Below are 17,028 nucleotides of genomic sequence, written 5' to 3' on the forward strand. Positions count from 1 at the left end.
TGTGATTGTGTGTAAATGGGCTGATTGAGTTTCAAATCCACAAAGCATTTGAGGACACTGTAGTTCAGTAGCTCCCCTGTAACTCAAACTCCTAATGGGCTTCTATTGCAGGCTGGGCTGTCAAAGGCATTCAGGACACATCAGGTGTTTGGTTGCTGCTATTGTATCGACAAATCAGTTTCCTATTGCCTCACATCCACCCCCTACACAGAATGAGTCTGTCTTCACTGACATTTAAGCTTTAAGCCATTCGGCTTGTATTTATGATGGAACAGTTTGGTAGGTTGTGCTAGACTAGTGATACAATGTTAGGAACAGTTGCATGAAAATGCTCAACATACAGCTGCTTTGACAGTAAGTTGCCATCTTTTGTTGTAGAAAGGGTGGCCATTTTTAGCATGAGCCAGACCATAGAATTATGATCCCTGGACCAGGTTTTTCTTCAAATAAAGGTCACTTTACTCTGGAAAACAGATGTACACCAGTCACTTGGCTGCATTGCCTACCCACAAGCAGTGGTCTAAAGTACTTTACAATTTTGCCTACATTTACTCCATGTACTTTTGGGTGTCAGGGGAAATGTGTTCCATTGACAAATTCACACTTAATATCCCTGGTCATCCCAACTGCTTCACTTAAAGTATCAAGTAAAAACCATTATATTTTAAACCAAGTACATTTGGACTCTCTTACTGTTTGGAGTCATTTTCTATTAAGGCATCTTTACTTTTCACCACTTCCCATAAGTCCTGTTTGCTGTTCTAGCTATAATTTACTCATGCCATCTAAAGGTGTGGCAATGTATGAATTATTTGGACGATTATCACCTTTTCATTGTGACCAATATTTACCCGGGCTAATGTAATTCATTTTCAAGTGGACTGATATATTTAAAGCCTTATCCCACACAGTTTCTGGTTATCAGGAGAAACCTGTTCCCCCTCCTTACAATCAGTGCTGTCATTCAATACATTTGGGTGATGGACCAAGATGCTTCATATTAAGTGAACACAAGTAGCTAAAATAAACTACAACAGGTAAACCCAGAAAGCCAAACGATATCGCTTTAATTTAAAATCAAATTAGTGACAATCTACTGCAATAGAAAACATAAATACAAGTGTTTCATTTCTCTCACATGGCCAGGTATTTTCTTTAAACAAAGAGGAACAAAATGGTAGAAAGCAGCACAGAAAGGCAGTTCCCGTTGACCAGGAATGAAAGAGCCTTTCTGTCGAGTCAGTCAATATTTAATGGTCAGTTGATGTTAAAGGGGCTGGGGCGGCTGGCTCCTCAGCCAGACTTGAAGAGCAGGATGGCCACCTGGCCCAAGTAGAAGTAGATGAAATGCTTGGTCTCATGGGTCACGTAGCTGCCAAAGTTCCTCCCTACAATGCAATGCCAGGTGGGGTTGTACTTCTTGTCAAACTCCTGGAAGGGGCAGAGACAGGAATGCATGATCAACAAGACAGCAGTGTTAATTTTTTACAATCCAGTGACCCTGCACCACTGTAGTAAATGTCATAGAATTTTACTTAGATTTATAGTTAACCAGTAAATCAGGTAGCTAACATTATTTAGAATGAAGGTCGGACTACTTGAACTCAATGTTATACCAAAGCCTGGGGATAACATCCCTTTCCCCATGTATGCAATTCAACCAATTGTTTGAGCATCGAACAATATTTTAGACAATCATAAAATATGGATAGCCACAGAATTAATCGATCCCCCCAGAGAGTAACTTTTGGCAAGAGTCACACTGCTCTGTATGGGGAATAGGCAGGGAGTCATTCAGCCACAGACCATGATAGTTATTGAATAGGTAAGTCTTGGGTGGGTACCTTCTTGATGTATGCGGCAATGTCTTTCTCGATGTTGTACTTCTCCAGAGCCTGCGTGGCACACTCCACTGCATCCTGCTGCATCTCCTCTGACATGTCGGCATTTTTTATGACTGCTTTTCTGTCAGACATGGTTGCCCTAGGAAACCAAAACATCACGGTATTAACCAACAAGGACAGACTGATAGGGTTCAACCTGGGCTCACCCAGCATTTTAAACGCTATTCACTAAACACTTCTAGAAAGAACTTGGCGTATTAAGACTCATCATCCACTAGCTAACATCTTCAGATCAGAGCTTAACACACCAAGCAGTAGCCAGAATAGATTCCGAACCCTACGCTTCCTTACTGGGGCCAGCAAGACACCGCAGAGCAGGTGCAGGATATGGCTCGGAAAACATACCTCAACCCAGGGGTGAGAAATGAGGTGTACTCCGAATTGTCCCATCATCCCAACTGTTACACAGAAGATAAAAACGACTGCTAGAGTAGCATTCATTCAATCTTCTCGGTATAACAGTGAATTGGACAAATCGGAGTACAACGCATTTCGCATCCCTGGATTGAGGTACGTTTTCCGAGCCATGTTTTGAGCCAGCTCCGCGGTGTCTTAATCTAAACATGCAGCCTGTCCAAACCTAGCACAGCTGTAAGCAAGCGTAGGGTCGGAATCCATTCTGGCTAACCAACCGTGGCTTACTGCTGTGCAAATACCAGTTAAATAATGACTGGCACATGGCATGGCAACCGCGCTCTGTGTAGTTTCTATGGATACACTTCTAATATGAGGAGGAAGGGGAGCTCCGGACCCTTAGTGTCCGAAATTAATTTAGCCATTCATTGTAGTAAATGCGATCTGTATAGTTTATATATTTTCGAGATCTCACTTCTGGATTATTCATTAATAAAATGTCAGATTTAATCAACAAATACAATAGTAAATTGAAATAAGGTTACAAGTACAAGACTACACATCTGGCTGTGTCGGCAAAGCAATGATATATTTCGCTACTGTTGTCTTACGACATTTGCCTCAAAACAGTCATGACTATTCAACAAAACAATACATAATTGTAAAGTTTCTTTCCAGGTAATTTCTTAATTACATGATTTTTGAAGTTGAGGGTGCAGTATTTATGAAGTTTGACAATGAGAATGAAAACTAGCATAGTCCAGCAAGCCAGCTAGTTTAGCCAGGGAAAACGAGCGCAGGCGTAGCGCACATGTGATCAGTAGCCTAATCAGGAGCTGGTGGCAAAAAGTTTGATTAAACAATTCAGAGTCTAAAACGAATAAATCAGATGACACACACTATAAAAATAGTTTGTCCTCAGTTGCAACACTCACTACCGAGTTCAAACTTGCCTCTGGAAGCAACATCAGCAAAATAACAGTTCCTCGGGGGCTTCATGAAATGGGTTTCCATGGCCGAGCAGCCACACACAAGCCTAAGATCAACACGCGCAAAGCCAAGCGTCGGCTGGGGTTGGTGGAAACGCGTTCTCTGGAGTGATTAATCACGCTTCACTATCTGGGTTTGGCACATGCAAGGAGAACCCTACCTGCCCCCAATGCATAGTGCCTACTGTAAAGTTTGGTGGAGGAGCAGTAATGTTCTAGTGCTTTTTCATGGTTCGGGCTAGGCCCCTTAATTCCAGTGAAGAGAAATCTTATTGCTACAGCATACAATTACATTTTAAACGATTCTGTGTATCCAATTTTGAGGCAACAGTTTGAGGAAGGCCCTTTCCTGTTTCAGCATGTCAATGTCCCTGATCACAAAGCGTGGTCCAACCCCATCAAACACCTTTGGGATGAATTAGAACGCCGACTGCGAGCCAGGTCTAAATCGCCCAACATCAATGCCAGACCTTTCTAACGCTCATGCCTGAATGGAAGCAAGTCCCCGCAGCAATGTTCCAACATCTAGTGGAAAGCCTTCCCAGAGGAGTGGAGGCTGTTAAAGCAACAAAAGGGGACCAACTCCATATTAATGCCCATGATTTTGGAATAAGATGATAGACAAGCAGGTGTCCACATACTTTTGGTCTGTTGTGTATTTAATTAAGGAGAGCAAATCTATATACAATCTCAAAATCAGCTGTTACTCTCAATCATAAAACGATGTTTGAGTGTACCCTGAATACAGAAAATTAATGGTGAAATTGCATCCGGACACGGTAGACTCCACCTCACCACTACTTATGTGTAGCTAGAATTCTCATCTTCTCCAATCTATTCAAGTTGTCAAGCAACATTTTTGTTATTTTGAACAAAACAAAAACCATAACTCACCATTTCCCCAAATTAGTCAAGTTAAAATTAGCATAATAACTTAACATTGCTGTTTGCAGCTTGCAAAGTGTTTCATTTAAATTCGTAAGACAGATGCTATCATAAAATTAGGAATTACAATACTAGACATAGGCTTTAACTGTCTTATGATGGGCTAAAAGCCATTTTGGTCAGGGAGTTGCACATGGCAGGTATATGTTCATGCAGTTAGCAAGTTGGGACATTTTCGCGTTTCCGAGATCCAACTAGCATGTGAAAGCAGCATTGGACAAGTTGTAAAATAATGCAACAAGTACTGATGTTGTATCATAATAAACACACCTTTCTAAGAAAATAAATGTATCCATTTATGGTCTGTTGATATAGATAGACAACGTGTAGATATAAAACCTGCATGATTTTTCTATTAACTTACAATATTTTAGGTTGAAACATTTTATTACACAATTTATATCGCATGCTTTACTTTTATTTTCCTGCATGAGTAAAAGCAGGAGGATTATGCCTCTGCCATTCATTCCAATTAGACTGGTTTTGATTTCTCCCTGACCAATATGGCTGCCATTTTTTCACCACATTCTGGAACTTTTTGGGTTCACATTGCCCCTCTAGTAATTTAATAGGATCTCCATGGGTGCCACCTTGCAAACAAGTCATTAATGATATTATGTTAGATGTCGTAATGTAACTTGATATCTGGCTAGCAATCTAACATGAACTAGCTAGCTACCGTTAGTAGACTAACGTTAGCTTGTAGAAGATTAATTAATGACGCCTGTTGTGTGCCACTCAGACGCAAATAGCTAACGTTAGCGGGTTCAACTGTACTTATCAACTCAGATCGCAAATTATTCTTAGACCACCTACACTAATTTAAAAAATGAAGGAGAGCTCATAATAGCCTAACAATTTTTTTTACCTTATTTTCCAACGCCGGTTGTCTCTGCTATATGGACGCTTGATTTCACAGCTACAACTCCCGCTAAGTGGTGGACAAAAAGTAATGTGGGTGTGTAACTGACAGAAGACACGATCGCACATATCTCCTATTGGCTAACCGTTATGCACACGGTGTAGTTATTGGTCAATCTCTCGCAGCTTTTGCTGGCATTTCTTGCTGCATTTTATTTCAGCCCATCATGCTTTGCGGTTCAAACGTCGTTGGTTTCCGTGGCAACCGCTGTGTAATTGTAAACAACATTAGCAAAGACAGTACTATTAGACTTCTGCTAATGCTTAGCAGTACACAGTCAAAGTTAAAGAGAATACTTCTTTTTTTTAATTACTCATAAAAACACAAAATAAATAGTTATCTGTTAACTAGCAGTATCAATTCACCTTTCTCGAAAATCTTCAGTTTTTTTTGGGGGGGGGGGGGGCGGGGGGAGATTCCATAAGGGTAGTTACAGGCCATCTCGACATGTTTATGTGCACCATTTATTCCCTAGAAATCATGCGGATAGAGCTCAATTACAGTGTTACATTTCCACCCATAAAAATTAATTAAAAAAATCTAGAGAGAAAATGGACTCCAACTGCTCATGGGTACGTCTGGTTCTAAAAAGACAGAACAATATGTAACATAATATCCATTCATCACTCCAAAGTGTCTTCATCTTGGAAGTAACTTCATCTCAAAAGCATGATACATGTCTCCCAGACATAATACATATAAAACTTGACAGTGAGTGAAGGAAACAACAATGTACAAAGATGCTACAGCAGTGACTAGTCAGGCATACTAAAAGATCTGGTATTGTCCTAACACTAGCCCAATGCTTTAGCCTGGTAGATAGTCTGTTTCTGCAGTCAAGGTAACATTGTTGCCTAGCTAGCCAAACAAGATAGTGACAAAGCAGTAACAGACTGCATTGCTGTTCGATACACAAATTATTTTAGCACAATACAAATATATTTGGATGATTCTGCTGAGTGACAGCAATGTAAACAAATAATTCTGTCTTGGCATTGTCAGAGGGTATAAATCTCTGGTGATGTCGTCAAAAAAAAAAAACAGATCACGCATATCACAAGAGTTAGAGTGTTTGCAAGTATATTTTAACTATACATGTTCTGTCAATCTGTTGGAGAAACCTCAGAACAACTTAAAAAAAGACCAACAAGGTTGTGCTATTTTTCCCTCCTGGAAAAACACACCAAAATCAAAAGAAACCCTAAGACACATAGATAAAAACAAACATACACAATTTCAGCCTTGTTGGCAGTTAAATCATGTGGGGATAAAAAGTGTCTTTCATCCCTTTCACTCGCTGCGTTCTTTAGGCTCTCTGTATTTCCATTGGATGTAGTCAAAGATATCCTTCTCACTGTCCACCATCAGAGGTTCCCCGGCCATACCTACAACCACAGAAACACAGACATGAACTAACCTTGCTGTTTAAACTGACTTTACACAGTTGGCTAACCCAACTGTGACGGTGAGATGGATACATTGCTGAATTTCAGGAAATAAGATACAGGTGCCTAATAAATATATATATTTTTAAAATCAACCTCCAGACACTTTGATCTGAAGGATTTATTACATGCCGTCCGAAAGTATTCACTGGCCTACACACAATACCCCATAACGTCAAAGTGGAATTATGTTTTTTGGAAATTTTACATATGAAATAAAAATGAAAATCTGAAATGTCTTGGGTCAATAAGTATTCAACCCCTTTGTTATTGCAAGCCTAAATAAGTTCAGGAGTAAAAATGTGCTTAACAAGTCACTATTACACGTCGCGTGCAATAGTGTTTAACATGATTTTTTGAATGACTACCTCATCTCTGTACCCCACACATACAAATATGTGGAAGGTCACTCAGTCGAGCAGTACATTTCAAACACCAATTCAACCACAAAGACCAGGAGGTTTACAATACCTGGCAAAGAAGGGCACCTATTGGTAGATGGGTAAAAATAAAAAAAGCAGACATTGAATATATCCCCTTGAGCATGGTGAAGTTATAAATGACACCTTGGATGGTGTATCAATACACCCAGTCACTACAAAGATACTGGCGCCCTTCCTTAGTAAGTTGCCGGAGAGGAAGGAAACTGCTCAGGGATTTCACCATGAGGCCAATGGTGAGTTAAATGGCTGTGATAGGAAAAAACTGAGGATGGTTCAACAACATAGTAGTCACTACCCAAAACACTAACCTAAATGACAGAGTAAAAAGAAGGGGGCCTGTACATAATACAAATATTCCAAAACATGCATCCGGTTTGCAGAAAGACACACACACACAAAAGTCTACAATAACACTAAAAAACTGCAAAAAATGTGTCTAAGAAATGAACGCTTTGTACTCAGAACATAGTTATGTTTGGATCAAATCCAACATCACGGCGTACACCACTTCATATTTTCAAGCATGGTGGTGATTGCATCATGTTATTGGTGTGCTTTTCATCATTTCCAACAGACACTGGGAGACAAATTCACCTTGCAGCAGGGAATAACCTAAAACACAAGGCAAAATACTGTATATACTGGAGTTGCTTACCAAGATGACATTGAATGTTCCGGAGTGGCCTAGTTAAAGTTGCCAAAAAAAAAGTTTTTTTAATTGTCTTGAAAATATTTAACAAGACTTGAAAATGGCTATCTAGCAATGATCAACATCCAACTTGAGAGAGCTTTAAGAATTTAAAAAAAGAATAATGTGCAAACATTGTTCAATCCAGGTGTATAAAGCTCATGAAGACTTACCCAGAAAGACTCAGAACCATCTTTGGCAGCAATTACAGCTCTAACATGTATTGACTCAGGGATGTGAATATTTATGGAAATGAGATATTTATGCATTTCACTCTGTATTCACCGAGGTCCATAGGGCCGCACAATTGTTTTTAAAGATTTCCTCACCGTCAAAATGTGTATATATTTCCCCCCCAAAATGATTTTGATTATATCTAGATTACATTTTTTTTAACTAAAAACGTGAGTCACATTTAATCGGCTCGTGGGCCCATATGTTTGACACCCTGGTCTAGGAATAGGGGCAAGGGTATATGATATTTCAGCGTGACTCACCAGTGACCCCCACTGGACGGATGGTATACTCGTTGAGGGTGAAGCCTTTCTCCAGAGCGTGAGTTCTCATGTTCTTATTGAAGATGTCACTGCCAGTGAAATACAGCACACCACAGTAATACTGGTCCTTAGGAATTAACCTGCCGTGAGATAAGGGAAATTGTATCTGTTATAGCAAGGTGAAGGAAAAGATAATCAAATGTCGTTGAAAGTGCTCTATCTGACCATCCTCCAGGCAACAGAGTCATAAGAACCATGTGATTAGGTGTGTATGTGGAGGGTAACTAGCTACCCACCTGATATCAATGCGTCTGTGAAGATATTCCTCCTCGTCTTCATCCTTCTGCTGCAGCTGGCAGACTCCCTAGAAACATATTAATGACCATGTGGTAGAGGGGTAGGACACTTTTATAGCTAAATAAAGACTGAATAGATAAACTTTCTGACTGATGAAACTAATTCTGCTGACAGACCTCCTAGAGAGAGAGCAACAACCACATAAATAACCACTGAGCCATCTGCTTGACTGGTTGCTTCCGATTTAGTAAAGTACAGACCCTCTCTGCACAAAATACATCACCAATGACAACATAAAACATCTTAGTTACTAGACAGATTAAGCAACATTCCTTGCAGCTTGCTAGCCACAAAATGTCCTCACCATGTATTTGGTGTCTCCTTTGGACAGAGTGTCTGTAATGAACCCAATGGATTCAAAATGCTCCACCACGGCATGGAGAAGTTTGGGCTGGAAGAGGAAGAGCAAATAATTATGTTATGAGTATATGCAAGTCATAAGAGTTATCTTCTGTTGAATGCAATGATGTTGGAACATTGCTGCGGGAACTTGCTGCCATTCAGCAACAAGAGCATTAGTGAGGTTGGGCGATTAGGCCTGGCACGCAGTCGGCATTCCAATTCATCCCAAAGGTGTTAGATGGGGTTAAGGTCAGGGCTCTGTCCCGGCCAGTCAAGTTCTTCCACACCGATCTCAACAAACCATTTCTGTATGGACCTCACTTTGTGCACGGGGGCATTGTCATGCCGAAACAGGAAAGGCCCTTCCCAAACTGTTGCCACAAAGTTGGAAGCACAGAATCGTCTAGAATGTCATTGTATGCTGTAATGTTAAGATTTCCCTTCACTGGAACTAAGGGGCCTAGAACGAACCTTGAAAAACACCCCCAGACCATTATTCCTCCTCCACCAAACTCTGCATTCTCCTGGCATCTGCCAAAACTTTTTAATCAACTACTCATCACATTTTATGCACTACAGTGCTAGCAAACTGTAGCTTATGCTTTCAGTACTAGATTCATTCTCTGATCCTTTGATTGGGTGGACAACACGTCAGTTCATGCTGCAAGAGCTCTAATAGGTTGGAGGATGTCCTCCAGAAGTTGTCATAATTACTGTGTAAGTCTATGGAAGAGGGTGAGAACCATGAGCATCCTAAATTTTGTACTGAAGTCAATGTACCCAGAGGAGGGCGGAAGCTAGCTGTCCTCCGTCTAAACACCATGGTTCTACCCTACAGAGTGCTGTTGAAGCTACTGCAAAACAGTGTGTTTAATCAATTATTTGGTGACCTGAATATATTTTGTATAGTTCTTTCTAAAAAAGGATACATTTTTAAATGTTTCATTGTTTTTATGAAATTCACTGAGGAGGATGGTCCTCCCCTGTGTAATATATATTAATTCAATACAGTGCCAAAGTAGCAGTTGGCATTGTGGAGTTTGGTGGTTACCTGTTTCTCATCCACAGAGGTGTAGTTTGGGTGGGTCAGTAAGATATCAATATCCCCACTGGATTCAGCACCTGCAGGAGGGAATGCAGGAACAGTTAAATAATGAAGAAATGACCTAAAACAATAATCACATGCATAAAAATCTGTCTTCCCAGTGCAATCACTTCCTTGATACAACATGACAATTGCAAATATAAACACCACACACAGTTAGTAATAGTAAAAACCACAGAGTACATGGTGGACTCACCTCTCCTGTAGCTTCCACAGATTGTCCCAATGTACTCAGTATCCACCAACTCCAGCTCCTGCAGAATGAGAGTCTGGACAAACACACAAGAAGCATAAGACAGAGGTAAGAGTAAATACATGCCATTCTAACCACTTTTAAAAAAATCTATCCGAATTCTCTCTCTCACCTCCATCTTCGTCATCTCAGATCGTGGAATCCTCTTCTCAAACTCCTCAAAGTACCTACAGCGGGCACAGGGCAGCACCACCAAGCATGCAAAGGAAACTTACATTGGAATGTATGAGTCACCAACCAATGATGCACATACAACATCAGCAAAACACTTACATTGGTGCATGCAGACTGAGACACTGACATAGGAAATTCATACTTACTTGAGTCCAATCTGCTGATGATGATTGAGCTTGTGTTCGATTTTCTTCAGATCTAAAAGCACAACAGTGTTAATGTAGTCTAATAACAATTGAAGTTACTTTTGAAATTGTATGGCATTCCTACATATACTCAACCCTTCACCATATGCACTGCAGGCTACTCTTGTATCTTCTTCTAAATGTAAAAAAAAAATGCTTTAAAAGCTGAGCAAACCTTCCAGAGTCTTCACTCCCTCATCAAAGAACTTTCTGGCAGCAGCAGGACTAGCGGAGGAGAAAGAAAGAGTTAACTGCTCAGGTGTCTTAAATAAGGGCTGGAACAAAATCATGCAGAATGGTAGCTCTCCACGAAAAGGGTTTGCCACCCAGGGGCTAGGGTCAGGGATTGGGTTTAACAAACCATGCAGAAGACATACCCAATACCAGTGACTCTGGTAAGGAAATTGATGGAGGAGCTGGTGTCATCATTACGAATCTGGGAAGATAAACACAATCCATTAGCCTGCATCAAACTGAGTGAAATTAATAATATAATCATCATCTTTAAAAAGGTTATTTGTGCATTTTGTATTGTGGTCACAGGGGACAAAGAAGTGACAGGCTGCAGAGTTCACTGTCCTTGCATTAAGTTTCACATGTCATCCCTCAAACACTTACCTTTTCTAACTTCTTAAGTGTTCCTGTTTGTAAAAACTCATCGATCTTCTTAGCAATCTCTTTTCCAACGCCATCCTATTTAAAATAGATGAACACAATAGAAAGTATAATGATAATATTGTTATAGTAAGTCACTGGTGAGCATTGGCTGTCATCAGATGAGCTTTCAAGTCAATCAACTACAGTCAACCACCGCTATAACAGCACTGTACTGTCTGTGACATCTTTCTCTCTCATCACTTATGTCCTCACCAGTTTCTTGGCCTCTTCCCCATTTTTGATCTTCTGGGGGTACTTTGAGATCACTGAAGCTGCTTTCCTGAAGAACAGTGGCACAACACAAAGTTATTTCCAGTAAATGAGGGAGTAAACGGGGCGTAAATAAAAAATATATATGTTCGTATGACCATGACTGAATGAGCCACTTAAACAGATGTCTGTTGTAAAGGGACACTCACATCCCTCACTACACTACTCCCATCTCATACCTGTAGGCATTGTACTTGTGTATAGCTCTGTTGACATTCCTCTCATAGTTGGCCAATTCTGGGAGAAAGAAACAGATACAAAAGCACACTCACTCACAGGCTTCGCATATGGAAGAAACAAACTCTAACAGAATATTGGAGAGATTAACAGGCTATTAACCACGAGCATCACAAATGCTCACATTCTACCTCACCAATGACAGGCTGTGTAAAGTAGATTTTTTAAATGTGTGACGAGTTTGACACAGCCTCCATCCTCCATATCATCATCATCATCATCATCATCACACACACACACACACACACACACACACACACACACACACACACTTACAAGGACGACGGGGTTAGATTTTAAAGATTGAACTAATAGCTAAATCTAGCTACCATACAACTAGCAAGTTTGCATTCGTGTTTCATTGCGAGCTAGTAAAAAGCTATCAATATTAAGTTGCGATGTTTGGTTGCAAATGAAGATAGCTAGCTAGCTAAACTATCTATTATGTGCTAGCCAGCTGTCGTTAGCTAGCTAGCCTTCAAGTATCTTGGCTTACCGGTAAGAAAGTCTGTTATTCCCTCGTTTGGGGATTCCTGTGGCGCTTTCCTTTTACTCATCTCTGTATTCAAGCTTTTCCAAAATTATATTGTATTCTTATTTTACGTGCTTGCCAGTAGTGTAGCTAACACTGCCTTTCTTCTGCTGCTTCTTCTTCTTCTGATGGTTTTACCGCGGACTACAACCCCCAAATTAGTATTGCTGCCACCAAGTGGACGGTTGAAAAACCAAAACAAGGTAAAAAAGAAAATCCATACCCACCCAAATAAAATAGTACATTGACAAAAACAAAACAAAACTCCCACTTCTTCCTTCTTTCAAATCTCGATATCACCCTTCTCAGGCTCTAGGGCTGCTCTGCCAAGAAATATTGCCGAATCCACAATATCTATCTTCCTGGACCTTCTCTCCACCTTGGCAGTGCTATTAATCACCATAGCTATAAAGGCCTCAAAGTCCACCTTCTTAACCTTTAACATGTCAGGGTCCTGCTGGTGAAACACATATGCTGCAGCCAGCAGTGAAGGCCTATCCACCACCATTCAAACCCTAAACCCTTTTGACAGCTGCTGCATATTAAATGCTCTGGACAGCACTGACTTTGGACACCTCATTCTCTTTAACCCTTGTCGGGTAATTGAAATATGTTGCTTTTTGGTTCCAACCACATTTGCAATATGTCACATGAGCAAAAGCTTTACAATGATCACACTGCATTGGTCTTTGGATAAATGCTCTGACTCTGTAGTTTATATACCCCAACTGCACTTGAGTAGAAAGAGTATAAAAAAACAAAAGAACATATAGACTTAACTTTTTCACTATTCACCATACGATTCATCTGACGTGCATCAATCACTCCATGAATATTTTTAATCTCTTCAAAATCAACTTCCCACGAGATGTCAGATATAACCCCCTTGAGGGGTGCCCTGTTCGAAAGAAACACACGACACTTCAAACTTATCAAATTGGGTGAGACGCAACAAACGTTCCTTCTGATCCGCAGAAGCACAAAAAAATCAAACCCAGCACTCTCTCCACCAGTTTGGATATCTCAAATGATTTCTTTAAGATTGGTCATCTGCTCAGCTGCTCCTCATTAACAAACCATACTCCTACTAGATATGAAGGGACATTCTAATTACCGTGACTAAAGGCCATATGGAATTTGACCGCCATCATGACTCGTGACCACCATAACAGCCCTAGTCAAGTCTGGAGGAAACCTGGCACCATCCCTACGGTGAAGCATGGTGGTGGCAGCATCATGCTGTGGGGATGTTTTTCAGCAGTAGGGACTGGGAGACTAGTCAGTATCGAGGGAAGGATGAACGGAGCACAGTACAGATAGATCCTTGATAAAAACCTACTTATTTTTTAATTTGCCCCTACTTCCCTCTCCCCTAGTTGGGTGACTTGGTGGAAAACATTTCAAATTCAATATAGTGTATCGGCCATTCAACCAGTCACTCTGATCTTAATTCCAACCCTCAGATGTCCACAGTCTAATCCATCTTTCCAAATTAACTACCATTTTACCATTTCCCTTTGCAATACATCCATCTATTTTACTGTGATGTCTTACGAGGGTCTTGAACCTCTTGTACCATTTCTTCTGAGATTGCATAAATACTTTACAAATAGTTTTTGTCACATGCGCCAAATACATCAGGTGCTAGACCTTACTGCCCTTAACCAACAATGCAGTTCAAGAAATAGTTAAGAAAATATTTACTAAATAAACGAAAGTAACAATTTTTTTTTTTTAAAACAATAAAATAACAATAACTTGCCTATATACAGGGGTACCGGTACCGAGTCAATATGCGGGAGGAACAGGTTAGTCGAGGTAATTTGTGCATAGATAATAAACAGCGAGTAGCAGCAGTGTAAAAACAAAGGGGGAGGGTGGTAGAAGCTGTTAAGGAACCTTTTGTTCCTAGACATGGCGCTCCGGTACCGCTTGCTGTGCGGTCGCAGAGAGAACAGTCTATGACTTGGGTGGCTGGAGTCTTTGACAATTTTTTTGTCCTTCTGACATCGCCTAGTATATACACTACCGTTCAAAAGTTTGGGATCATTTCGAAATGTCCTTGTTTTTTAAAGATAGATAAAAATCAATTAAAATAACATCAAATTGATCAGAACTACAGTGTAGACATTGTTCATGTTGTAAATGACTATTGTAGCTGGAAACTGATTTTTAAATAAAATATTTACATAGGCGTACAGAGTCTCACTATCAGCAACCATCACTCCTGTGTTCCAATGGCATATTGTGTTAGCTAATCCAAGTTTATCTGTTTAAAAGGCTAATTGATCATTAGAAAACCCTTTGCAATTATATTAGCACAGCTGAAAACTGTTGTTCTGATTAAAGAAGCAATAAAACTGGCCTTCTTTTAGACTAGTTGAGTATCTGGAGCATCAGCATTTGTGGGTTCGATTACAGGCTCAAAATGGCCAGAAACAAAGTACTTTCTTCTGAAACTCATCAGTCTATTCTTGTTCTGAGAAATGAAGGCTATTCCATGTGAGAAATTGACAAGAAACTGAAGATCTCGTACAACGCTGTGTACTACTTCCTTCACAGAACTGCGCAAACTGGCTCTAACCAGAATAGAAAGAGTGGAAGGCCCCGGTGCACAACTGAGCAAGAGGACAAATACATTAGTGTCTAGTTTGAGAAACAGACGCCTCACAAGTCCTCAACTGGCAGCTTCATTAAATAGTACCCCCAAAACACCAGTCTCAACGTCAACAGTGAAGAGGCGACTCCGGTATGCTGGCCTTCTCAGACTGGCCAATACATCTGAAAGATTAAGATGGGCAAAAGAACACAAACGCTGGACAGAGAAACTCTGCCTAGAAGGCCAGCATCCCGGAGTCGCCTCTTCACTGTTGACTAAGATCGAATCGTACTAGACCGGCTCTGACGCTCATCGGATGTGGCAGGACTTACAAACTATTACAGACTACAAAGGGAAGCAAAGCCAAGAGCTGCCCAGTGACACAAGTTTACCAGACGAGCTAAACTACTTCTACGCTCGCTTCGAGGCAAATAACACTGAAACATGCATGAGAGCACCAGCTGTTCCGGAAGACTGTGTGATCACGCTTTCCGCAACCTATGTGAGTAAGACCTTTAAACAGGTCAACATTCACAAGGCCGCAGGGCCAGACGGATTACCAGGAGCATGTGTACTGCGAGCATGCGCTGACCAACTGGCAAGTGTCTTCACTGACATTTTCAGCCTGTAGCCATGAAGTGCTTTGAAAGGCTTGTCATGGCTCACATCAACACCATTATCCCAGAAACCCTAGACCCACTCCAATTTGCATACCGCCCCAACAGATCCACAGATGATGCAATCTCTATTGCACTCTACACTGCCCTTTCCCACCTGGACAAAAGGAACACCTATGTGAGAATGCTATTCATTGACTACAGCTCAGTGTTCAACACCATAGTGCCCTCAAAGCTCATCAATAAGCTAAGGACCCTGGGACCAAACACCTCCCTCTGCAACTGTATCCTGGACTTCCTGACGTCCGGATGTGATACAGTGGTGCCTCTTGCACTGAGATGCAGTGCCTTAGACCACTGCGTCACTCAGGAGCAAAGTGGAGTGCGATACAGTAGAGTTTAATTCAGTAGAGTACAGTACAGTTTAGTTCAGTAGAATAGGGTACATTTGAGTAAAGTAAGTAGGGTACAATACATTATACTGGGCTGTACTGTACTGTACTTTTCTTTACTGTATTCAACTGTACTGTGCTGTATTGTGCTGTCCAAACTTGTGAAACATAGATGTCTATGATTGTTTCAGATTTGGTCCGGTCCAAATCTGAACCAATCATAGACGTCTCTATGTTTGGGCCAAATATAGGCTGGACCGGACTGAACCAAACATAGATGTCTATAATTGCCTCATATTTGGTCCGGACAGGCCTTGATTTGGTCCAAACATGGAGACGAATCAAAGCCGGTCCACACCAAAAAAAGTCAGGACCAAATGCTCAGTGAGAGGCATAAGAGAAATAATTTAAATGTGTTTATGGTAAAATACCTACTCTCTTTGAGTGACTGCAGGGTCTCCTGTCTCTCCCTCTCCGGCATCAGGGTGTGGCCAGATTAAATGGATGGATCAGGAATGTTCCTACTCTTCTCCTCTGCCACTGCTTCTTCCACTCCTCAAAGCTGATAGACAGAGGAAGAGAGATAATGAATAATAGTGTCAGAAAAGAGTAAGCTTTGTTGACCGTGAGGCAGAATTATTGAAAAAGTGAATTTGACACTTCCAGTGACTTACACTTTTGAATGCAAGAGAGAGACCCATTTTTAAATAACAGAGGAGCATACTGTATATTGGTTCAGTGTACTCACTACTGAGGCACCTGTCCCTTGATTGCACTGGGCACAGGCTGGCTGTTCTTCAGATTGGTCAATGACTGGGAGCGACAGAGAACTGTCTTCCCTGCAGCCTGTGTGTTGTGGCTCACAAAGTCTACCGTCCTGCCCTGCACCTGTGTTGGGAAAATTATGATTAAATGACTGAACAAATCATTTTAAATGGAACTGTAACTAAGCAAACTTCTACTCTGTTTTATTATATCTGATTAACAATATGAGTTCATAAGAAGGGATTGTGTGACACGGACAAGGAGTAATTAAAGTTAATGAACCCCATTCCAACTAGGAAGAAAGAAATGGTTTGTGGATTAAGTAAACAGATAAGGTAGTTAACCTATGGTTGAAC

At 40.8% G+C, this 17,028-nt stretch overlaps 2 protein-coding genes across 2 annotated transcripts; both read right to left on the reverse strand.

Moving 5' to 3' along the window:
* Window positions 1–1,046: 1,046 nt before the first annotated feature.
* Window positions 1,047–5,213, reverse strand: LOC110525812 (dynein light chain 1, cytoplasmic). Its single transcript, XM_021606250.2, has 3 exons — window positions 5,061–5,213; window positions 1,845–1,983; window positions 1,047–1,431 (listed from the first exon to the last, which is right to left on the reverse strand). The coding sequence occupies exons 1-3, from the start codon at window positions 5,180–5,182 to the stop codon at window positions 1,294–1,296; spliced, it is 399 nt and encodes a 132-aa protein (XP_021461925.2). The 5' UTR covers window positions 5,183–5,213; the 3' UTR covers window positions 1,047–1,293.
* A 184-nt stretch (window positions 5,214–5,397) lies between these two features.
* On the reverse strand, window positions 5,398–12,480 carry LOC110525813 (DNA polymerase beta). Its single transcript, XM_021606251.2, has 14 exons — window positions 12,264–12,480; window positions 11,710–11,767; window positions 11,474–11,540; window positions 11,222–11,296; window positions 10,981–11,039; window positions 10,779–10,828; window positions 10,565–10,616; window positions 10,357–10,411; window positions 10,188–10,260; window positions 9,938–10,008; window positions 8,849–8,935; window positions 8,484–8,551; window positions 8,188–8,327; window positions 5,398–6,499 (listed from the first exon to the last, which is right to left on the reverse strand). The coding sequence occupies exons 1-14, from the start codon at window positions 12,322–12,324 to the stop codon at window positions 6,405–6,407; spliced, it is 1,011 nt and encodes a 336-aa protein (XP_021461926.1). The 5' UTR covers window positions 12,325–12,480; the 3' UTR covers window positions 5,398–6,404.
* Window positions 12,481–17,028: the final 4,548 nt, after the last annotated feature.

This window comes from Oncorhynchus mykiss, chromosome 6 (assembly GCF_013265735.2).
Source record: "Oncorhynchus mykiss isolate Arlee chromosome 6, USDA_OmykA_1.1, whole genome shotgun sequence".
NCBI classification, from domain to species: domain Eukaryota; kingdom Metazoa; phylum Chordata; class Actinopteri; order Salmoniformes; family Salmonidae; genus Oncorhynchus; species Oncorhynchus mykiss.